The sequence below is a fragment of the Aythya fuligula genome, chromosome 2 (assembly GCF_009819795.1).
Source record: "Aythya fuligula isolate bAytFul2 chromosome 2, bAytFul2.pri, whole genome shotgun sequence".
NCBI lineage: Eukaryota > Metazoa > Chordata > Aves > Anseriformes > Anatidae > Aythya > Aythya fuligula.
This window is the reverse complement of record NC_045560.1, coordinates 115,159,571-115,184,593: the sequence shown is the minus strand read 5'-3', so window position 1 is coordinate 115,184,593 and position 25,023 is coordinate 115,159,571. Positions and strand designations below refer to the sequence as shown.

Here is a 25,023-nt window from a genome sequence, read left to right as displayed (position 1 = left end):
CATGATGATACCAGATCTTTCTGTGAGCAACTCCCATCACCTAGAGAGATAAAGGAAGAGCTGGTAGCACTTGATAGTCCTGATCTGGGGTTGGATTTCCAAGGTAATGGCTCTCTAGAACCTCCTCTTTGTTCCCAGGGGAAGGCATCTACCACTCCCTGTCTCAGCCAGGATTAACAGCAATCTCTGCAGTATTGCAGAGATTTTAAACTAAGAGCCCCTTTTTGTTAACAGATGTAAGTCTAAAAAAGACTCGATAAGAATTAATTTAACTTTTTAATATAAACATAAGGTTTGCACATTATCAAAGGAGAGAGGCAGACGAAAAGAGGACAGGAAGGAAAGCGAGCAGGTCCAAACCCAGCACTGGGGATGGTGGCTCCACTCACAACAGCACTGAGGGACAGATATAATGCTCCTCACTTTGCTCTTACAAGTTAGTGAAGAGGATGCTCTCCCCAGACACACACACTCTTCACACTCTTTCCTTCTCTTTGAAGGAAAGCTCTCAGAGCTTCCTTTGAAGGAATGCTCTTAGACACTTTTATCTTTAGTAAGTCTCCCTTGCTATAAGATTCTCTGAACTGTAATTGAAAAATGTTCCAGATTTTGAAGGGCCCTTAGCCAGGGGAATTCCTGGGGATATAGCTCCTATTTGATGAAACTGAGAGTTATTGATGTTAACAAGGATGAACTAAAGAACAGATTCTTCATGTTTAGGTACCATTTGAACTAATTTCCACAAATCAATTCCCTTTTTGCACTCTACATGTAAGTGTCCCTGTGGCACTTAGTCATGTGCAAAACCCTACACTTAATATGGCCCCATATCAACATGTATGCCGGTGAATAAGGGTAGTACACAGCTTGGAAATGAAGGTGGTGAGAGGTATGTGCCATGTGGGCATGAGGCAAGCTGTGGTTATGCCTCAGATATTTTATATCAATGTCTTATGCCTAAGATAAATTCACATCAAGATCTTCTAATATTAAAGGAAAAAGAAAATATTTTTCCTTGCTATGCATTGGAAATAAACAGTATTTTCCGTGTACCATAAAGATCTCATTTGTATATTATGCTATATAGCAAAATACTAAATAACATGACCAGAAACTTTTCAGTGTAGTTTGAAAAAAGAAAAAATACATTGAACTAGACCGTAGCATGCCATATGTGAGAAATGATACACTTAAGGGTACTTCAGATAAAGTAAATCAGGCGATTTAGCAAGCAAGTCCAATCAGGCAACTGGGATGGGAGCTGGGGCTCATCCAGCTGAGGTGTTGATCCCTGCAAAAGCTGGGGCAGAGGCCAGCACCCCAGCACCCATGGTTCTTGCATGCACACACAAAGGCATGTGAATTGTCATGCAAAATCATGTCTTCACATCAGAGAGTCTATAGATAAAAAGATGGGACAAGATGGGAGATAGATATAAGACATAGACACAAATGATGTAAGTATAGAGGTGAGACAGGGAGGAAGCAGTAAAGTGTTTTGTTTTTGTTTCTGTTTTTTTTTGTGGTTGGTTGGTTGGCTTGGCTTTGTGTGTGTTTTTGTTTGTTTGTTGCTTCAAGACAAAGTAGAAGTACAAATATTAGCCAGCCTGCAGCAATCACCATCATTAAGCCAGCTTCCCACTGTGTGAGAGGTAACAGCTTTATAGATGCGTCTTCGTGAGCGTGAATTTTAAAAATAATATTCCAGCCTCATTTTCTCTTCAGGAAGGAGGCAACGTGCAGCGTGTACAGGGTCCCAGATTTGTGCCAGATCCACAGGACAAAAATTAAGTTTGACACACTGTGTCAAAAAGCAGAAGAGCACAATTTAGAAGCAGTAATTTCCCTGAGTTATACTGTAGCTTTTAATGTAGTCAGTTTTGACTCTGATTTAAGACCAGATACGGTATCTCTAGCAAATGGATTGTTGCTACTGAAGTCCACAGAAAAGCTGAAAATTTTCATGGAACTTGCACAAGTTATGTTGTTAAAAGATTTGAGATGCTAAATTTATAAACGTTTTGCTATTCAGTTAAAATTTAATATTTTGAGTCAAATGGCAATGTGCTTAATGCAGAGGAGAAGATATCTTAATAGTAAATTTTCTCATCGATTCTCTGACAAGAGAATGGAGTCACATTTTTGTCAAACTATTTTTTTATTCAAATATATTTTATAATTTTGATTTTCTATATATTTTAGTAATTACTTCTGGAGACATAAGGAGAAAATGAAGTCCAAATGAGTTGGACTTGATGATCCTTATGGGTCCCTTCCAACTTGGGATATTTTTTGTCTGTATGATTCTATGAAAATTATCCAAACAGTAGATTCTCACTTAGCAGTCAACAATCTTCTGCATAACAAAGAGTATTTTTCCTAGGTATTTTGTTACATAAATAAAGTGCTACGTACTGCACAATCATACAATAATAATAAAAGCCTTGGGACAATAATAGCAGAGTTTTCTATTGTTTGCCAGATGTTACTCCTGGGGATAAACTATTTGAGATTTCCTCTCTTTTGTACAATTAGATTCGCCTGTCTTTCCAGAAACAAATTTCTTTTCACCACGTTACAAAAAAAAATATATATATATATAAAATAGACCAAACAAACCAAAAGGACTAAATAAACGTTTCCTCATCATTAAAAAACAAGCAAACAAACAATAAGCTCAGTCTTTGGAGTTGTGGTACAGATTTTGACTGTAAAACATATTTTAATACACTGCAAATAGTCACAGAAAGGCCATCTGAGGATTACTAGAATTTAATAGTCATAACAGTCAGGTAGATGCAATTCATCTATCATACCACAGGAGGACTGAGGAGAAAGAATTAAAAAAAAAAAAAAAAAAAAAAAAAAAAAAAAAAAAACCTACTTTGTACAACCTATTGTACACACAAATGTATGACAAGTAATATTTTCAAATCAACATTTTGATATTCAGGTTCTAATTAACAGTATTTCAAGTACCCTGCTTAGACTCTGTGACTATAAAATGTCACTGCTGGGAAAAAGAATTGAAGAGCAGGAGAATAGGGAAAGATAAACACTTGGGAGAGGTTTTTCATACAAAGGGCATGATGCAAAATTATATTGGAAAAGATTCCTTTAGGTTCCACGTTCCTTTCATTTTCTGTGCCTGGAGAGTTCAGAGAAAGCTAGGAACAGTCCAAATAGCATGTAAAACCTTTGAGTTTTACCCAGTTTAATAATTTTTTCAACCCTAGTTCCTGCTGAACAAAATCAAAAATAAAAATAACTACAGGGTGTTTCTGTTTATCTTAGGAGCCACCATGTGGATATCTACTTAAGAAGTAGATTCACAAAGTAATTCAAGCCAACTTAGGCCTGCCTGCCAAAAAAAAAAAAAAAAAAAAGGAAAAAAGAAAGTGAGTCCACCCTCCACAGCTGCCTAGCTGCACTCCTCTTTGTACCTCCATAAATCTGGCACTGTTTCTCAAATGGACATTTAATCAGCAGGAGTAATGAACTAAGAGATCTAAAAATTAATCCTGTTTTTAAAAAGTGGTCCAGCTTACCACTTGACCGAAGAATCTGTACCAAGAGAAGAAAGGGGCAGTGACTCTGGGCAGGAGCTGGGACCAGCCCTTTCCAAGGATGTTTGGGCTATGAGTGATTTAAGCAATCTGCAAAGTCACCCTGCAGTTGATGAAATATTCCTTAGACAGCATAAAGTGGATATGCAGAGATAATACATAGAATATGACTTGTTGTTATATTAACAATATAATAGTAACAACACAATATAATATAATAATAATAATACAATATAATAATAATAATACAATATAATATATTTATAATATAAATGTTGTTCAAATTCTGTTGATGCACTCTCATCTGAAGCATAAAATAGTTAATTCTGACTTGAATTAAACCAGGAATCTCTGAATTTAGTACAAGTATGATTTTGTCTCCATTATTTGTCTCTTGGAAAGAGACGGAAGGCAAGGAAACAAAGTCAAAATCCCACTTCAGCAGCTTCCAGATAGCACAATACCTATAAGAGAGCCATCCTCACTGGTAAGAACTGTGACTGAATAGGTAATTATAATTTTTCTCTTCAAAAAAAAAGGGAAAACGGAGGAAGGAAAGGTGTGCTAGATTGAGTCTGACAGTGCTAGCTCCCAATTGGACAGCTATAATCTCTATTTGGACAGTCTGTAATCTCTATTTCTTCCACTTCTTGTGTCCTGTACTAAAGTAAAGTCCAAACATTCCCAGCATTTCTAAACAGCATGCTTCAGTTTCTACATTTAGTAATGCCATTTAATTGGAAAAGCTGTTTCCCATTACAGCATAAATTATACACTGAAAGCATGATATTTACAAGTCAAAATAGAAGCTTTTTAAAAATTGAACATTTCATCTGACCCGAGACAAAGTTGTTTTCTCCCTGAAAAGATGCCAGTTAGTAGGATATTTCCAATTTTCAACTTCTGTTCCAGTCTAAGTTGAAAAAAGAGAACTAATAGAGTCATTTATTGAGGAACAGAAATTCCAGTAACCTGTTAGATCTGCACCTACTCTACTTCACCAAATTCATCACATACTCCTGAGCTAAGACTGCCCTTTGCTTTGAAATGGGGCATTCTGTAACACAAGTTAAAATCCAGAAGTTTTCCATGGTCAAAACTGAGAGGCTCACAAACACACCTCTTGCAATTACAGGCAGGTCCAAGATGATTGCAGAACCCAACTGCAAAGAGATGTGTTGTCTCTAATTAGAGTGTGGTCTATGTGGCTTCACACCTTTAAAATTATGTAAAAGGCTTTGCAATAGCTTGCTTCCCATTTGCTTCCTGCTCATACTGCCTCTGAGGCCTCCTTTCTCTCAAACCTGTTTTCCAAAAGCATGGCTTGATGCAGCATGCTGTCTAGGCTCTTCAGCTAACCCTGGCTCAGACCTGCTGTTCCCCTGCTTTTCAGGGGAATTTTCTTAGGGCAAAATGTGGTGGAAATACTGAAAATTGAATGTTCACTCAAGCATACGTTCTATCATGGAGAAAGAAAAAAAAAATAATAAAAAAATAATAAATGACTTCTTCAAATTGATTGGGAAAGCAGTGACTGTTACAGATCAGGGAGCAACCTTGGAAGCTAAGCCAGCATGGATTGCTAGCTTATAATGAAACAACAAAAAATAAAAAAATAAAAATCAATGTACAAAGTTGGATCTGGAAGTGTGATACTGCCAGGAAAAAGTATTGGACCCAAATCTCAGTTAGATTAAATGAGCAGAGCAGAGCAAGAGTTTCAGGCTAAAGAAAGATTAAACCTGAAGGAAGGTTCATGTGGCTGAAGTGGGAAGTTTGGTGATGATGTGTAGAAGCCACAGCTACAGAGAAGATCAGATAAAAGGAACTGAAATACTCAAAATACTAATGGAGACTTTTGAAGTTATTTGGCTTTCAGTAGGCTATTTTTTATATGTCAATAATCAGAAATAAATTCCAGATACTGTTTTTTTGTTTGTTTGTTTTGTTTTGTTTTGTTTTTCATTTTCACTTTTCCATGAAAGAAGCATGGAAACTAAGTAATTTCATAAACTAATAAAATATTTTAGTCTTTCTTCTAAAATGCTAGCAATTAAAAATATCTGTACAAGGGTTTTCCCTGGGGAAACTGTACAGTACTTCAAGATACCTGCACATATTAGAGATTACACAATTATTTTATAAAAGCAGATTCATGGCAACACATGCTGTCATCTGGCAGTATGTGTCTACTCTAATTGATCTTACTCAATTACTTAATTTTATGACTCACCCCAGGAAAGGTTAAGACATTAATGTTTTTGAAAGCTATGATGAATAATATCACTGTTGGAGATTACTTTCTCATATAATAGCTTCATTAAAAGTAGGTAAATAGATGAAGAGTCATCTGTAAGAAAGCTCACTGAAACTGAAACTCATATTTCAAGGCAACAGCACTGCTGTCTTCCGTATGTGGATTTTCTACTATCTCCCTTTTGGGAGTGGAAAATACTTGTGTCATTTTGACTTGCACAAATGACAGGAAACTCAAGTGAGGAAATCCTCTACAATTTTAGCATTTTTTTATTATGACAGGAAATGAGGAGGAAAGGCAGTTCAGTGGGCTCCTTCTAGGCCAGTCAACAAACACCCATTGTTGTACCTGAACATGTATTTTCAATTGTAAGACCATGATTTATGTGTGGGTGGGAAAATGTTCTGCGGTTCAGGAGCAGTGTTCACTACATGCATGTCCACATTATACAATGGGAAGTTCGTTGCAGAGCTGGTGTTCTGGAACAGCCTCCATGTATCCAATCCCCATCTATTGTCCCCATGTACATAGTGCAGTTTTACGCAGATGATCCATGGGCATGTCCTATCTGAAGCATGGTAACTCTTGACAGAAGGGACTGTGAAGCTACATTAACAGCCCAAGACAGAAAAATGTGTAGCGTTTTAACATGCAGTCTGGTGAGGTTTTGATATTTCCAGTTCTTCCCTGTCAAAGTTATGCTTATATACCTTCAGAGGAGACAATGTGCTGCAAATATCATGGCTTTGGTAGCCATTATTGTTGTCACACTAGCAGGTAGAGCTCAGCATCTTCAAGCTATTGCCTACTAGAGCATCCTCATCTTAAGCTGTGACCATATCTGAGTGAGATATAGGAGGCGACACATGTCTCATCAGGGCAGCTTTGTGGTCACATGGAGGTGCTAGAAAGGGCAAGCACTGCCTGACCTAGGACCTCCCCCTGCTCTCTTGGCAGACCTTTTTCTGGTGGTAAGGATCATTTTCATTTCTCATGGAAGCTTTACTGTACACATCCTCCCTGCCTGCAGGAGGGGTAAACTGATGTAGGGTTTGCTGCAGTCCTCCTCTCCTCCTGCTCAGGATTTTACAGTGTCTCCTCTGCAGTCTACCCTCTGTGGGACAGACTATTTTAGGTTATGTTTGGGTTTTTCCACTGTTTTCTTAATCATCCCTTTCAATGCCTGCTCTGAGATTTGCTAAAAACAAGACATCAGGCCTGAGGGAATGAGAGAAAACAGACAGATTTATCTACACACAGAGAAGATGATATTGTTTAACTTCGTAAGGGAACCAGCCTAAAATCTCATGAATGAACAACATTGTCCCTCGGCAGCTAGCACTCTCCTCTCCAGAATATTTACTTTAATGATGCTCAAAGACCTCAAAAACAACAAAAAAAATTACAAATATTGGATTTTTATGTCTGAGTACAAAAAGCTGTCTGATATGAATCAATAAATATCCAACTTTGCCCTACGTGAACAGTGATGTAATTTATTTCAAATTGTGTGAAAAGTGCACAGCACTCAGATAAACATCAGCTATGCCGAAAGGTTTAGTTCCATCTCTTTATTAAGAAAAAAAAAAAAAAAGCGAGTTGCACTAAATGGAGGTTCATTCACTTGTCCTTCACTTAGAGCAGTGAATCTAATGCAATAAATATAATCATTTTCCACTTTTTCTGTCTGCTATCCCCATTAGAGCTTATCTGCTTTCATTGATAGTAGTGCTACCACGGAAGCGCATGCTGCTTCTCCACCCTGCTGCTCCATTGTGTTTGGCCCTGACTTACTCTTCTAGAAATAGAGTATATGAGCATGCACTTGGCTATTTTACAATGCAATTTCTTTGAACGGGTTCAATTTAGCCTGGAAACCAGATTATGCTCTTCAATGTCCACTGTCATCTGTGCTTTTGACTCTGCAAACAGTCACTTGATGATTTTATATTTGTCTCCAGATTATTCATAAAAATACTATCCAAAATCAGGTATGTATGTTTTTGACACTACTTTGTAAGACCTATCATATAGTATTTCTTATTTCCTATGCACCTTATTAATGTTATACAATACTAATTCATTTTAGTTTGACGGGCATGAAATACCAAGTTAAATAGTCTACAGAAGTATCTTACATCTGCATAGTCACCAAAATCAATTATTTTTGTAAGTTCAGCAAAGAACAACCTCAGTTCAGCTGACAAGACCAATTTCTAGAACTATGTTAGAGGGCATTTATTTTTATTGACTGAACTTCTTCTTTTACATTTTATAACCATTGAGGTCAACCAGTCAAACACATCAAGTTGGGCACAGGCTCCCGAGTTTTGGGTGATTTTGGGTGGTCCTGTGTGGAGACAGGAGCTGGATGCCATGATCCTTGTGGGTCCCTTCCAACACAGGATATTCTGTGATTCTGTAATTCTGTGTCATTTGAGTTCAACTTTGGAGGATTTCCATTGTATGCTCAGAATTCTTAACAATAATTATCAGCACGACAGAAATCTTCTCAGCCAAATCTTCTAGGATTATTGGCTGAAAGGTAACTGTGCCCTCTTTTTACTGTATTTAGTCCTAATAAATGTGGTTTAACACTTGCCTTGTCATTACAGACTGGGAAATTACGCAATATTCTGATCAGATATAAATACATCATTCTACTCCTTACCAAATGCCATAGTTAACCATTGAACACTTTCTGTATCATTAGCACTATCCTGTTAATCTAACACCAAGCCTTAACTGCTGTTTTACTTTTTTTTTTTTTTTTTTCATATTTTAGATTTCCTTCATTTTCCCTACTTTTACTAGGCTTGAATTTTCTTTGGCTTCATTTGGTAATTTTTATTGCCATATTTATGATTGCTATCTACTTCTAATTGTTGTCTTTACTTCCTTTTACAGAAAGACCTTTTAATAAAATAGTGCTTTTTAATATTTAAAATATTGATGTACACTTACCACACAATAAAATCTTCTGATACACACTCTGGCTTTTGTTAATATAGCTAAGTTTCTCCTCATACATTATTGGATTTTCATATTTCTTAACTAATATTTTTTTGCAGGTAACTAATCATGCAGACATAGACATTTATCTGTATGCAATATCTAAACAAATACATACACATAGGTAATGACTACTCAGCTGTAAACATGCGCACATGTAAAAGAGCTTGGCTGAGTCTGCACTCTGTCTGCCCTTGTTTGATGTAATTGGTTGTGACCACTGGTCTTCAGGCAAGAACAAGCTTCCAGCTTTGCGATCATTCCATCTTTACCCACCACACTCAGGTCTATGTGCAGGGTACCTATTTTGTGCTGGAAAATTATTGACAGTAATTCCTGAAAACTCTAATGCAGTCTTACCACTGTCTTCATGAGACTTCCATTCTCCATAAGTCAATGATGACAACACCGTTTTTATTTTCACATATCATTGACAAGCACTTAAGGGCTTATTTGCTTTTTTTTATGCCCTTTAAAAAAAGCATTTTGCTTTTATCCTTCATGATTTAATGTTTTCCATACATTATTCATATTTACATTGTCAGACTGTAAATTCATGTGTGATTTACCAGAAAAACTACAGTTTTAGTCCCTGATTGATTTTCTTTCATAGCTTTAGTACTTAATTATCGTACAGCAGTTAGTGACATTTTATCACATTGTATTATTAATGCAGTGTTAGAAATTAAACTTGGGTATAACTGAGATCTAACTCTTAACCAAGTAACAACAAAAATAACCCAACAACAGACAAGAGTGGAGTTCAGCCAATGGCAAGGTGTTACAATTTTCCTCATGTTTTATTTGATGCTAAAGATAAACAGTAACTGACAAAGGAAATTCATTGATTTGATTCTGGCTGACAAGATTTCACATATGCTGGAACATACTTTGTTGCAGTTTCTGTAAAAATACGTAGTGTTTTTTGATTTTTGTTAATGCTGTTGTTTTACCTAAGACAAAATACAATTCTTCTTACATTTGCTTTTATTGCTCATCAGTAGGTACCATACGAGTAAATAGAAAATGCACAGGAAATATTGCTATCCTTCTGCTGCCGTTACATATTTGATTTGGCAAGTTAATAACATGACTGTCAAAGCTGTTTATATTTAAATGTTCAGTGGAGATAATCATCACTGTAGATTCTGGGTCCAGAAAAGGGTGATATCTTCCTTCAGAAGCAAATCTGTGATGGAAATTTCCATGAAAATCACTTGACAGAAGATTACGAGTTTTACTGCAGGCCAGACACAAACCGAAAGATACTGAACATGCAGATGCTTTCATCTTGGAGTTGCCAAATCTACTGCCTTTCCTTTTTTATTTCTTACTCAAAAGTGGGTCATACTTGATTTTGCTTCAGTAAAAAATATTTAAGTTACAGAAAATGCATTAGATAGTGGAAAATATACAATTATCCTGAGACATGCACAGATGTCTTCAGTCAGTCTTTCTAACTGAGTAATATTCAGATTTGCTCAATATTTAGATTTCCTTAATATTAAAAACAATAATTTTTCATAATAGATAACACTGCCCCAAAGATACTGGAATACATTCTAACTGTCCTTAATATAGCATGTACAACTTTTAGCCAAATGAGAAAAACCTAGAGAGATTCCAATTAATTTATTTGCATTACCAAATGTGTTACAAATTTTCCAATACTTGTAGAAATAACTGGGAATACTACTACTGTTCTTGAAGTGTTCACATAACTGGGGACACCTAAAAGAAATCTGGTTTAATTTAGCTCATCACAGGCAAAAATAACCTGTTTCTTTAGTAGGTTGCTTTGACAGTTGTATTAAGGCCACTGTGTGATGTTTGTAGGTGTTCAGCTCCTACCAGGATTTTCTCCTGGGTCTTTCAAAGTCATCCAGCAGTCATTTCCACCAAGAGTAGAAAAGCTCCATGCATGGGGACACATCTGTGAGAGAACATGGCAAGAATAATCACAGCTTAGTTTCTACAGCTCAGCACTCCATCACCACTTTAGCTTCCACTGAAATTAATCCACTGATGGGGAATGTGGGCTCATGTCCATTGGCTAGCAATCGCTAACACAAGGATATGCCTCATGGCTTCCATTGCCCTATGTTATTTGCCACAGACATCCTCAGTGTCACTATCACTAGAATACCAGGTGAAGAAAGAGGATGCAAACAGGTAAAACAGAAAATCAAGGCCTTTCATAACCTTTATTAAAAGAGACTATATTTTTTAGCCATCAAGTATTTCCCTATCTTTTTTTTTTCTTTGACAATGGTACTAGAGGGTCCATCATGCTAGCAACAATCAGTTTGGACCATTGCTGTCCACATCTGAGACAATGCCATCTCCAATGCTAATGGAACTTTGTTTTAGATAGTAACAGCTGTCCGATTTATCAGTCTTGAGATAAACTTCTGCTGCCTACCACTATTTCAAGAAAATTGTGGATTACACTTGTGCTTAATTAGTAGTTAATATAGCATCACTGCAAGCTTCCTAATTCAGAAAAAGTCACAGCATCACAGAATGAGGTTGGAGGAGACCTCTGGAAGTCACCTGCTCCACCACCCCGCCCAAGCAGGGCCACCCCAAGCAGGTGGCCCAGGCCCATGTCCAGGCAGCTTTGGAAGATCTCCGAAGTGATCATCAAAAAGATCAAGAAGATCCACAGCCTGTCTGGGCAACCTGTGCCCGTGCTCCATCACCCACACATAAAGTGCTTCCTGGTGTTCAGAGCGAGCTTCCTCTCCTGTGTGCCAATTTGTGCCCATGGCCTCTTGCCCTGGCACTGGCCACCTCTGAACAGAGCCTGGCTCCATCCTCTTGTCACCATCCCTTCAGTTATTCACAAACCTCGATGAGATTCCCCCGAGCCTCCTGTTCTCCAGGCTGAGTTTTCCCAGCTCTCTCAGCCTCTCCTTAAAGGAGAGGTGCTCCAGTCCCTTATAAAATTATCATTTTGTAAATGCGCACCACAAGGAGTTACAACAAACACACTGGGCCTATTTCATTTTGACACTTGCTACACTAAAAAACTCAAGACCTAAGACCTTCAATGACTTCAAGACACATCAGAACTTCAAGACCTCAGTGTCCTGCCCATAACAGGAGACTAATCACGCAGTCATATGCAGGTAGTAAAAGGATGAGCCATCTCTCCTTGGCACCACCGCTGCTCTGGGTGGTGCTGAGCCGGGGCTGTGGAGCTCTTGCTCCATGCTTCGACATCAGCAGGGTGGGCTGGAGTGCAGCGGGCACAACACCAGCCCTGCAGCCTCCAGCCCACCCTGGGTATCCCCAGGTATGCCTGGTTTGGGTGAGGCAGATTTTCTCTGAGGTAACAGGGCCATTTGGGGCCAGTGGTAGGGAAATGATTTGAAGTGCAGACACCTGGACTGGATAGAGAGGCCTGAGGAAAAAATAAATAAATAATGGAAGGAGATGGGGAAAAACCTACTTTGAATCAACCAGGTAATTGTTGTCATAGGTAATTTCCAGATATGTAAGGGTAATAACACTGCACGCTTGCCTATGAGGACAGAGCAGAGGTAAGCAGCTCTGGATTTAACATTGAATTACATTGAGCAAGTTGTGTTTGCTTCTCTGCTGACTGCAGAGAGAAGGTGCACCCATACATTTTTCCTGTTAAATGCCAAGAAATAAGTCTAGATTCATCCAGGTAAGTGTTATTTGCTTAAGGTCTTCCCTCCATTCAGCATTGGTGAGGCCACACCTGGAGTGTGTGGAGGTCCAGTTCTGGGCTCCCCAGTACAAGAGAGACATGGAGCCACTGGGGTGAGTCCAGTGAGGAGCCATGAAGATGAGGAAGGCACTGGAGCACCTCTCCCATGAGGACAGGCTGAGAGCAGAGACTGTCCAGCCTGGAGAAATGTTGGGTTGGGGATCTCATCAGTGTCTATAAATATCTGAAGGGAGGCTGCAAAGGGGATGGAGCCAGGCTCTTGTCAGCAGAATCATCTGCTACTGACTCCCTTTACAGTCGTGGCCTCTGGCACAGACATCCTTCTGGTGATAATAACAGTCAGAAGTTAGGCTTAAGCCAGTGTTTAGGAATAATTTCCAAAAATTGTAACAAGCATCCTACTGTGTTCCTGTGCCCTTTCTTGTTTTCCAGGGCCACTTGTTTGTGCCAGAAATTACAGGCAACTTTGCAGAGTTCCTTCTATATAGAAATGCAGCTTAAAAAACAGCACCTTTTCCACTATTCATCTGGGAAGACTTGCTTTTACTATTTATTCCAGCCACAGTTCCTGGAAAATTATGTGCTTCTGGGCAGAGACATGCACACATCTGTGTGCCTAGAAATGCAGCTATTTACAACACCCTCAGTATCTTCAAGAACTAGTGTATTAGCTTTTGTTGGATTTGAGAAGTGTCCATGAAGCCTCTAACTAGAGCCTTGAGTCAGTTATTTGGAGGCCATACAGAAGGGGAAAAAGTGGGGCTTTATAGTTCAGGGGAAATATCCTGAGAGGCTCAGTTTTAATTTTTCTTCATGAACTGTTTTTTTGTATTATTATTATTTATTTAATTATTTATTTATTTACCTCTAGGTATGCAATGAGCAAATACATTAGAGAGATACACTGGGTTAAAGGTGGAAAATTTTTCGTTGGTGGTGCTGAAATTCATTCTAATTGTTTTTACAGTCAATAGAATAAATCACTGACTAATAATAAAAGACTATGTGTGTATAGTACATGGATGTAAGTGTTCTTCATCTTTCCTTGTATCCTTTACATTACTTTTTTTTTTTTTTCATGTTTTAAGGGGAGGATGAACAAATTGACAAGGGTAATCTGATTTTGTTTTGTGACATTAAAAGGGGAAAGCCGTCAGACAGCATGAGTGAACCTTGTACAGGGTATTTAGAGAAGACTATTTCATTTGGCGGAAAACAAGGAAACCTTTTCAACCCCGTCTAAAGTACAGGACTAATCCAAGTTAAAACCTGCCCATGGGCAAACCATGTATAACAATTCAGTTTATCCTTGGACAGAGAGCATGTTGGGTCCTGGCTGTACTCTCTTTGCACTTTGTGTAATCATTTATACTCCTGTGAGGTAACTGCAAAATACCACCTTCTGTCTGACTTGGTATTTGACAGGGCTCCATGGAGCTATTTGAAGAAGGCTTCCAAAGAAGAGCTCACATCTGGAATCCTCCTGGAAATGGATCACAGGCTGTTAGACATGTTAGAAATGCTGTTGTAGACTTCACTGGCAGACAAGCTTTGGAAAGCTGTTTTATAGTGGCTCTAGGTTTTGCCTCAGCTTCCAGCTTCACTTCTCTGCTGGAGTGGCTGTCTACACAGCAGGGCTGGCAGGAGGAAGGCAGACTTGTGACTGTGCAGCTCTAGTGCAAAGATCAGCATTTTAGCTTTAACTGCGAAAGCAGGTGGACTTGCACTAAAACACCAAACTGAGTAGGAGTATCAGAGAGAGAAGCACTTGAAACCTTTTGCTGCTTTGGAAGATGGGGAGAGGTGACAGAAGGTGGGTGATCTTCAGCACAGGGGCAGCACAGGCAGGTGAGAGTGGCGGCATCTTAAATTGACTCAACATGACCACTGGTACTGGCTAGTTTGTGTACGTGGCAAATGGGCACAGTGATTTATGGCTTTAGGTGTCTGCCTTCTGAAAGCTATTGCATTTAAATCTTCAAGCAGAACTACCTAAACAGGAGATGTTCCTGCTTTTACTTTTTAACCTGGTTCTGTGCAATGCCAACATCTTACTGGAACACACGTGAAGAATTATCGCAGAGGTATAAGGACTTCTGCCACCACCCTGCTCATCTGCTCATTGATCCCACACTCATCCAGGTTGAACAATGTGCTCGCTGCTGGTTGCAGTCTGACATAATAGCATCTTCCAGCTCTGCCAAAGCCAGGGCGGCTGGCAGTCAATGTGCATGCTTGCCTTTGTCCTTCCATGCAGCCCCAGGCTGCGACAGTCCCTGAGACCCCTCTGATGCCTATCTTGACTTGATACAAATCACCTTGACAATTACTGCAAGAATTGTCTCCTGTCCCATTAGCACTGAGGCTCTCCAATGGTGCTCAGATAGTGAAAAAGCAGTAATGTCTTAAATCTCTACAGGAGGACTTGCCAAAGCTCATCTGTCATGTCCATAACTTACAAAAAGCTTTCTAAAAGCAGCTGCAGTAACCAGTTCCACAGCCGCTGCAGGAACAATACCTGGAGTTTTCTTAACAGCATTTCATAAGAAGAACAAATATCCTGTAATGTTACACTGGGATTGTCATTATGTGGTGAAAATTTTTGATTTGTTTTTATATATACTCAATGATTTTAAGCGTGTTTTGGGGTGACTATCACATTTGGTTTTGTTTCTTTCTATATAGATTCTGTCACTCCTTTATTTCTATAAGTTTAAAGAATAATGCATGGACATGCCCTTACTGCCATGTTTAATATCCTTCTGAAAAATTTCCAGCTCCTGATAGTGCCAAGAAAATGAAGAAGATATACCAAAATTGCTCCCAATATCAAACACTGGTTTGCAACCTTGAACTAATTACTAAATAATTCCAGAGATTTACCCATGCACAAGAACCAAACATTATTATGACTCCTTTTAAAGCAAGTCTAAACAGAGAATCTCCACCAGCATGATGACGGAAGAATAAATGTTGTGATTTTTGCTAGACTTACCAAGATCCTTATCTAAAAGTGCTCTAAAGCATACTGCCAATGCCACTGCAAATATTAAGCTCAAGCCTAAACTTACAGGAAATGAATCTTCTTGACTCCATTAGCTTGGCTGGAGAAAGGGCAAATGGCTTTTTTTAATACTCCAATTGCCCAATTGTAAAAATCCTGAATCTGCTAAAATTGGGAATCTGCTAAAATTGGGAATAATGATATAGAATGTTGTGATTATTTTTTAATTTATTATTTTTATTCCTACCTTTCTGTAAAGCTACCTACACTGAGCCTTTTCTCTTAAGGCCTGTGAAACTTCATTTACTCATGCAAACAAAGTTGAAAATGCTGCTCTTTGAACTGGGAAATAACACGTTCATCAAAATGAGGTGCAGACCAGAAATGTAAAGATGACTTTGTGGTGAAGGACAGGGCATATATCAATAGGAAAAACAGTTAACTGAGATTTAATTCACACTCTTATTTTTTATGCCTGGGCTCTTTTGTGGGAGGAGATTGTGCAGCTTACATCTTACTTCCTCTTACTTTTTTTTTTTTTCTCTGACTGGATTCATGTCTGGCTTTTATCATTTCCTTTGTCTTGCTAACTGCGAAACAATACCCTTCAATCTTTCTTGTCTGTCAGCAGCAGTGTGAAAATAATGCAAAACGTAAACCAGCAAGTAAACATGAGAACTTCAGGAAGACTATTTCTAGGGTTGTGGGGAATAACAGAGAGCATAAGGAAAGCAGCAAAAATGGGGGGTTTGTTTGTTTGTTTTGTTATTAACACTGTTGGTTCTTTACCATGGATTTTGTAACAGGGAAAGATTTGTTTAAAACTAACAATGAAATGCATGAACTCCAATACCTTTCAACAGTAGTTAAATACTGACTTTGCTTTCAATGCTTTAAAAATCAGGTTTGGCAGAAGCACACAAATGTAACAGGGGGGTTAGGATAGTGCTGAGCCCTGTATCGCTTAGCTGAGCTTCTCTGTACTTGGTAGAGTTTGAGCACTGCTTTTCACCGGTCACTGGTAGAGTATAACAAGTGACCTGAGTATGGATATTTGCAGTGGTTCATAATCTTTATTATGGCTGCAGAAAGTGTTGACTGTATTTCTTGGGTAAAACCAACAGTGAGGCCACTAAGGTATGTTGAAATGGAGAGTGCATTTAATAGCATCAAGGTATCTCTGTGTATTGTTTCTGATATTTGGCAGACTACCCTTGGCAAATGCTCATGTGTTGTCTCAGACATATCAGCGCAGGGACTGCTGTTTTGGTATAAACCTAATTTCATTTGCAGTTTCCGCGTGGAGAATGGAAACTGCAATTAAGTGACTGAGGCAAGAGCATGTTTCATTCTGCTGCATCTGGAGTCAGAATGATCATCTGTAGTGAGGAGATGGCACAAGCATGTGGGTCAGGGTTATTTGAAATTTCTTCATTGAGATTCAGCAAGGCCATTCATTAATGTTTAAAGGTTATGAATATAGAATAACAATATTATACTTAGTATTTATTATCTCAGCAAGGTGAGTATGTATAATTTCATATTGTTTCTCTTCATGGGAAATACCTCATGACTGTGTTTCAAAGATTTGTTATATAGAAGTTCTGAGTTAAAGGAAACAGGAGAGCTTGTAGCAGCAGCAATGAAAAGCTTCACTGAGGTCAGAACTGGGCCTTTGCTTTGGAAAACTTTTGGTTTTAATGGAGTTGGTCTAGATTTTCACCATTAAAAACAGAAGATGTGAAACGGGAGCTCTCAACAAACTAGAAAGGTATCCCTACTGCCTCCCAGATTTAATTCCAAAATATTAAGGGCCAATGTAAGGAACAAATAAAATCACCACAAACTAAAAATTATTTCTGTCTAACTCCCTTTAGCCTCTTAAACTGAATGCTATTATCATAAAATATATTTGAATAAAACTGAACCAATAGCATAATGCTTGAGGAATTGCAGTAGTAGAAGGAAATGAATATTCTTCCCTAGGTACAGCCACAATAATGCTTTGAACCAAAAAAACATTCAGAGCAATACATGAAGAGTGCATGGTATAAAACTTAACAAGCTGCTGCTTCTCATTTCTTTGGTATGTCTGAGTAAAATTAGAGCTCATTGGAGAACTTGTGAAAAATGTATAGAAAAATATGGACCTGTACAGGAGCTTGGAGATGCTGTAACAAGATGATGACATTGCAAAAGTGCTTTTGAGTTTATTATCCCAATTTAGTAAAGTCAAACTGGCAGAAGAATTCTCTAATTTTTTATTTAATTTTTATTAGAACCTATTTTTGTTTTGTAGAATTCAAGATGAACTACTAGTATTTTAAAATCATAATACTTAAATGGTATATAAAATGGATGATATTTCTAGCATATGATCACAAAACAATACATTTTGTTTGCAGTTGTTACGTTTTTCTTCATAGAACTTAGCTCCGTGTGACCTGTTTTGTAGAAACAACCGTGTTTTGGCAAGTGAAGTAGCTTTTTGTTATTTTTCTTGGGGAGAAATAGGTTTGCTTTCAAAAAGTCCTTGAAAATGTTAGTTATTTCCAGAATGAATAAGACATTAATAACGTCAATGCAGTTGGTTCACTTCTAATAATCCATTCCTCAGAAGTAGCTTTCAGGTATAACCACTGTTAGTAAGCAAAATAGTGAGAGATTGGTGGAATTCCCTAAAGAAGACTGACAGCTTTTCTTATTTACATATTTACAGCATACATTTTTATAAAACATATTTATATATATTTATATACACACATTTATGTCGAAAGTTCAGATTTTCTGTCCCATTCATTCTCTTTCAGGGTAGGACCTGTTAGAGCAGGTCAGACATGTAACAATCCTAGACTGATTGAGGTCTTGAAGTTCAAAGGGCTTTAGTTTTGTCTATTAAATATTAGGAGCAATTTTGACATCATCATTAAACTGTTTTTCTGATTTATAGAATTTAAAGTCCTTATATTTTTTTGTTATTTGAATTCTTAAATGACACTTTATTTAGGTTGCTAGCTAAGAAAACATATCTGCTCTTCAGTTACTGCTCTTTTGATACTCAGAAAATCTTGAGGTTTTATCTGCACAGATTTTGCAATTTCAGTAACCTGAAAACTGTGCCTCCACCAAGAAACAAAACCGTATTTTGTACAGAAAATAATGTAGAAATCCTCTGCGAGGAAGTGTTGATGCTTAATGTGGGCTCCTGAGAATTGGTAGTTTGGTCACACATGCTCCGAGTGTATCACAGCAATTAAATGATGCATTTATCAAATGTCTATAGTTGTAGCATTCAGTATTTTCACCCATTCTTTCCTAATGTCATGAATGTTCAGAATGCTTTTTTGGATCAACATCCTAACATGCTGGCACAGTGTACATTAGCAAAGCTGACCTTTTGCTAGCACAGCATACGTCACACCTAGCTACATGTCATACACCCATGCTACATTTTAGCGATGGCAAAAGAAGTGTATAATGATGTCTTGCCAAAGAAGTCTAAACACATTTGTTATTACTTGTACTACTAAAAATGTATCTTGTATCTGCTGCCACAAACACTATCCTACCTCTTATTTCCAGATATTCTTGTTCTTTATGCCAGTGTGACATAGATGAGGATGATCTAATGGATCTTTGTCTCACTGCACATCAGAAAGGAGAGCAGTGGTAATGTGCATATTTAGATATTTTACTGTATTAACATGCTAAACTGATTAATTCTAGCAACCATTACTGATAGGAGAAAATAGACAAGCATAAAATATATTAATTACTTAATCCTTTTACACAGTGCAGGAAAACGACACCTATCTTTTCCCTTTCCCCTGCTGTCACAGACAAGCGTGGATGCACATAATATTTAAAATATTTACTTACAGCCAATACAATGAGTATTATTAGCTACAGTGACTTGTTTGCTTTAAAATCACGTGTGTGCTATTTCTCTCTAGTGACCTAACTCAGTTTCCTGTGCAGCATTTGCTGTGTATTCTAATCTGGGTTTTGGGGTTATAATTTGAGAATTTGAGAATTTGAGAACTGCTTAAGTATGCAGTCTTTCATAGTTTTTTTTTATTATTATTATTATTTTTTTAAGGTTAAGATAGCTTCACATAAATAGCTTAATTCTGAATGTTTATGAAGGTTGAAAGGTCTTATTGTGACTGTCTTTGTAGGATTGAGGCCAACTGAGTGTACAGACTCATCTCAACAAGCATGTGGGTTATTTTTTACTAATTTATTATTGGGATGATAAACAAATGGATGATAAACAAATGGATAAACAAATGGTTTGGGTGACAAACAAATGTTGTTTGGTATAAAACAAAAGTATTTGCATGTCTAATCTCTTGTTAGCTAGAGGAAGTAAATACATTAACCATAAAATGTAGAGACCAGCAATCCCTGGGATGTCTGGAGGCACAAATTACACAGCTGAGTTTAGCATAATTGATGTTGACCTGAAAGTGCATTGTCCCTAGCAGTATTCACGTTGCTCAGAGAATGCCATTTGGCCATAACAGACCCACTTATTTTACATTTGTGTTTTTTAAACACTGACTTGTTCTTTTGTAAGAACTCCAAGATGGAAATTGAATACTTCCTTCCATTTATTTAGAGTGTTGTCCAATTTATTGTTTGACACCTGGGACAGATCCAAGTAATTTCAGCAGAAATTTTATAAGGCATCTTCAACCAAAATATATATTCCATTATGAAGGCTACATAGTGAGTCTTCATATTTTGAAGCTACTGGGCTTCATTTCCGTATGTATATCTTACCTTTTGCAAACAAGAGGTCATGAAAAGTACCGAGCAGGTAACTGCACCATGAAGTCAAAAAGTGTGGCAGATGCTTACAGAGATAGCATAGTCAGGTACTCACAGATACCAAGATATGGTTTCTGTCCTCTGTTCTGTTGTTGCCTAATGGTGTGGCAAGGCAAAGGTTCTTGATTATCTCATTTCTTAAACAAGTATGAATATTACTTGTGTTTATAAAGTATTTGGAGATCCTCAAATGAAGCCCTACACAGTTGAAATGAAACTTGTTTAAACAATCCATTTGTATTCTGTAAGAACCAAAGATGACACAGTTGTACTTGAATTAAGAAAGGAGTTTCAGCTGTTGGCTGCATGGGCTGTAAGATAGAAAATGCATCACAAGCATTAACATGCTCTTAGAATTTCTAAAGGATATTAGTTAATGCTTCCCTATATTTGTGTTTGATACTCATGTAAACAAAATGCCAAAGGAAGAGATAAATATTTTATTTTAAAATGAGGCAAAAGCATTAAATAAAATGATGTCCAAGTGGAGGGCAGAGGTGAAGAACCTTTTTAATACTTTGAACCTATAATTAAAGCACATAACAGAAGCAGAACTATGTATGATAGCATTTTAATGATAGCTCGTATTACTTGAGTATTTATTTATATACACAATAATATAACATGCATCACCAAATTGGACTCTAACAAATAGTGTTAGCATTGTTTGCTTTTGCAGAATCACTTAATTCATCTGTTTCTGTAGCTGACATTCTCATTTATTTCAAGTTGCATAATGATTTGTCTTGCTCTGTGTTGTATTGCTTACGCCTACAGAGCAGAAAGTTAGACAGTAAACTTTGAACATGAATGTAAACCCATTGACACCAGTATTTTGTTGACTGGTAACCCAAACAGTCAAAATGAAATATATTAAAACATTAATTAGGAGTATCTTGATTTTCAATATAATATCCCTTTATTCTTTATTTCTAAACAGTGTCAGAGTAGTTCTGTTTGCAAGTGTGCTAGATGGGTCATTCTCAGAATATGTGTGTGTCAATACTCTAAGCAGCACATAAGGAGTACTGAATAGCAGTGGAAGAACATGTTCTGTAGATAAAAATTGAAAATAACATTTATCCTTTTGCAATGCAATGCTGGAGGTAGATGAACAGTTTTTCAGATGCTATAGTACTAAACAAATCAGAACACACAAACACACACACACACACACACAAAAAAAAAAAAAAAAAGCAAAACAGTATCAGACATACTACCTACTGTCAAGAACAGCATTACTGACCCTGTAAGCATGCACGCATGTTTCCATTTCCAGCATATGAAAGATAAGGCTCACAACTTGCAAGGTAAGTAAGTGAAAGACATCTTGAAAGAATAGCAAGGAGTGAATATTATGTTCACGATTGGAAAATAGAAATCCATTCAAGATATCAACGGGGTAATAAGACTATAAGATTAATAACACTCTTTTTATATGTGCACTTTAACATAGTAACTTTCACAGATGCAGTTGACCTGTAAGAAATTAAAATTCATGTTCATGCACAGAAGCATGAATGCACAGAAGCATGATTAAAGTAGCTCAGCGGTAATATGTTAACAAGGAAAAGCCTGGCAGGCTTTAGGTCCTTGCAAGTTCTTCTTGAAATCAGAAAGGGACTCTTTCTGGGCAGAGAAAGATTCAACATTTCATGAGGTTGAGAAATTTATTTCCCTTTCCCTTTGAGAACTGTCCTTGGGTGTGAAAACTTCCTAGTCAGAAAGATGGACAGTGCTGCTCCAAAGCATGAAATTTGTGGGAACATTTGAGTAGTTACTTAAAAAAAATATATAAAAAAATATGTTCTGCTAGAAGCAAAGTAGTCAGATTGATTAGTATATAAATTATTGGACTTACAGCTTCTACATATCTAAAAAAAATGTATGGAGAATTCTTTGTATGTAGGAATTAAGTTCCCTCTGGAGGAATGTTCTTTTTAATTTTGTCAGAGGCTGCAAGCATTCTTTGTAGGTAGTGATAGACAGCTGGCAAAAGAAAAGGATTTGCACATGGCACCTCCTGATCACTGTGCAGCTACACAGTTTTCTCTTTCCCCTCCTGCTTATATGTCTTGTCTCTGACAGCTCCCACAGAACTCCAGATAGCTGCCCTTTTCATACTGACAAGGAGATGCACTGTTGCAGCAGCAACATTGCCAGGAAAGCAAAGAAAATAACAGTTACACAAAGCAACAACTATACAAAAAGTAGTTGTACAAAGTTGTAAAACAGCTGTGCAAAGGTGGTCTAAAACATACCTTTTCAGTGAGAGTTGCCCCCAGCAAACTGCAAAATTTTATGAGCAATTCTATAAGTTTTCACTGTCAAAATTTCATTTCACAAACACGCTTTATCTTGAGGAATAAAAAGTTGGCAGGACCATTGATTTCATTTAATCTAAAAATTCTGATTTAAAATGCTTTCCTTCAAATAAATGTGTTTCATAAACTTCAGCTGCCTGATTTCTTTTTACATGTTGTCTACGTCAATGGCAAAAACTACGTAAGATTTACAAGGCTGGTGCCATGCTATATATTGCTCCATGGCATACTAGTTGTCTACTCCAAGGTCACAGCTTTATTAAAGGATTGAGATTTACAATAATGTTAGCAGCAGCATGAATGCCTTCAGACACGTCTTCCTGTGGTTTACTTCTCTGAGGTCACCAGCACAATTTCTCCCCCTGCCAAAAGCTACTGATCAATAAATACTGCGGTCTCCTGAACAAAGTTCAAATGGACCTATCATGTTCCTTTAGTAATAAATCTTTGCTTTTGTTTAACACCTGCCTTCAGAGAACGTAACCCTCTTTACCTGTGGTAATTAATTTACCTTCACATCAGACTTATTTGGTGATTAAAAGCTGTTCCCCTTTTACAAATTGAGGAATTGAGGCCTGATGACACGCTTACCTGAAGTCCTACAGGGAACCTGAAAAGGCTGGGAGGCCCACGGCTGTGTGGAAGCCTCACCTGCTGAGGCTGAAGGCCATGCTACCTCCCTCCCAGCAAATAACACATGGCAGCTCTGTAGTGCCTAAACTGGGCCTTCTATAACTCTTCCTGTTTAATGTAGCTTCATGGCATGAGTAAGGCCTATCTCAATTTGGTTATGCAGCTGTGTACAGCCCAAACAGGTGCACAGAGACATATAAAAAGTGTTCTGCAGGCTTTTTACCACTCAAGGTGTAGTCGGATGTCTTCTTCTGGCTGTTCTTACACTACCGAAGAGGTCACTGCCACCAACTGCTGTTTCCTCTGGTTCCCTCTTTCCTCTCCAAGCCATGGGCCCAGATGACAAGGGGGGCATCGCCTCTTACTGCTGATGACCAAAAGATACAACATAAATAGCTCCGATGGATGTCTGAAGCCTAAATTGTTTTGAAGAGCTGGAGGCATATGTGAACCACAAGGCTTAGTGTTTTGTACTCTCTCTTCCCTAAAAATTTAATCACGGGCTAGAGAGAGCTCCTAACTAGCAATTTCTTCTAGACATCTACTTGTGGTAGAGACAGCTGCAGTCCCAAGGAGAAAAGGAACATGAAGGTGAAGGAAACATTTATCTTCAGCCCAGAGAGACCAGGCCCAACCTGAATCTTAGTTTTATTACAAATTAATATAATATCTACAAATTAATATATTCTCAAACAAATACAATCTCTATGAATCTGTTTCTTTTTAAAGCATTGCCGGCATTTTGTTTGCTTTTTATCTGCCAAGAGGAGGTTTATGTTTCAGAGGAGGTCAATGCTAGATGGGCTTAGCAGGTCCAAAGTCTTCTCAATACAGAGTAATTTGTTGGCATAGTTGTATCACTATAATTATATTCTTACAACTTGTTATTGTGGAATAAAAGCGTGCAGTCATACTGCTGGCTTACTGCTAGAAGTTTCTGTCAGTATGATTCAGTAAGTAGAAATTGTGACCTAAATATTACTAATGCCAGTAAAACTACACATAGAAATACTGCTAGTGTTAGTAAATCTACCTATCTCTCTCTATATATATATTGTACTTGCCATTTATTTTTTTCCTATCACAAGAAATTAATTCTTAGACATAACACAGCTTTTTTATTTATTTATTGATTTATTTATTTTTTATAATGATGGGTACGTGTATATGGAAAGCACTCCATACACGAAGTAAAGTATCACAGAAAGTAACTAATTTTGGGTTATCCTGATGGTCTTTCTTGCTCAAAACTAAAGAGCTGATGTGTTTCTCGTGCTGGATGACATCCAGATGGCCACAGTGAGGGGTCAGGTGCCTTCCTGAATAGCCTGTGTGAGGTCGCATGGGGCCACCTCTATAGGCCATCTTCTGAACCTTGTTCTGCAGCTGATGCTGCTGGCGCAGTCACCTCAGCACTAGGCAGTGTGTTCCACCAGCAATGCCTTACAGCGGAGCAAAGGGCACACGCATAGTTTTTGTTTTGCGTAGGCTACGAGTTTCGTTAGGCAGAGGTATTAGCAAAAGCCAGCTTTGTCAATATACAATGCTGAACCAGCTGCAGAACATTCAATACCTCAAGAGTTTCCTAATGCAAAGTCCCAAATTTATTAGTGCTAGTCAGCATAACTGGAAAGCGTTCACCTAGTTAATAATTGAAGCTCCTGAATGTTATGACATGGATGAAATGTCTGCAC

General features: G+C 37.8%; 1 protein-coding gene across 1 annotated transcript; it reads left to right on the top strand.

Moving 5' to 3' along the window:
* Nucleotides 1–13,821: 13,821 nt before the first annotated feature.
* Nucleotides 13,822–17,724, top strand: RNF125 (ring finger protein 125). The gene is given in 3 exon segments (XM_032181130.1): nt 13,822–13,916; nt 15,221–15,374; nt 17,605–17,724. Coding segments are annotated over 3 exon segments (369 nt in total).
* The last annotated feature ends 7,299 nt before the right edge of the window (nt 17,725–25,023 follow it).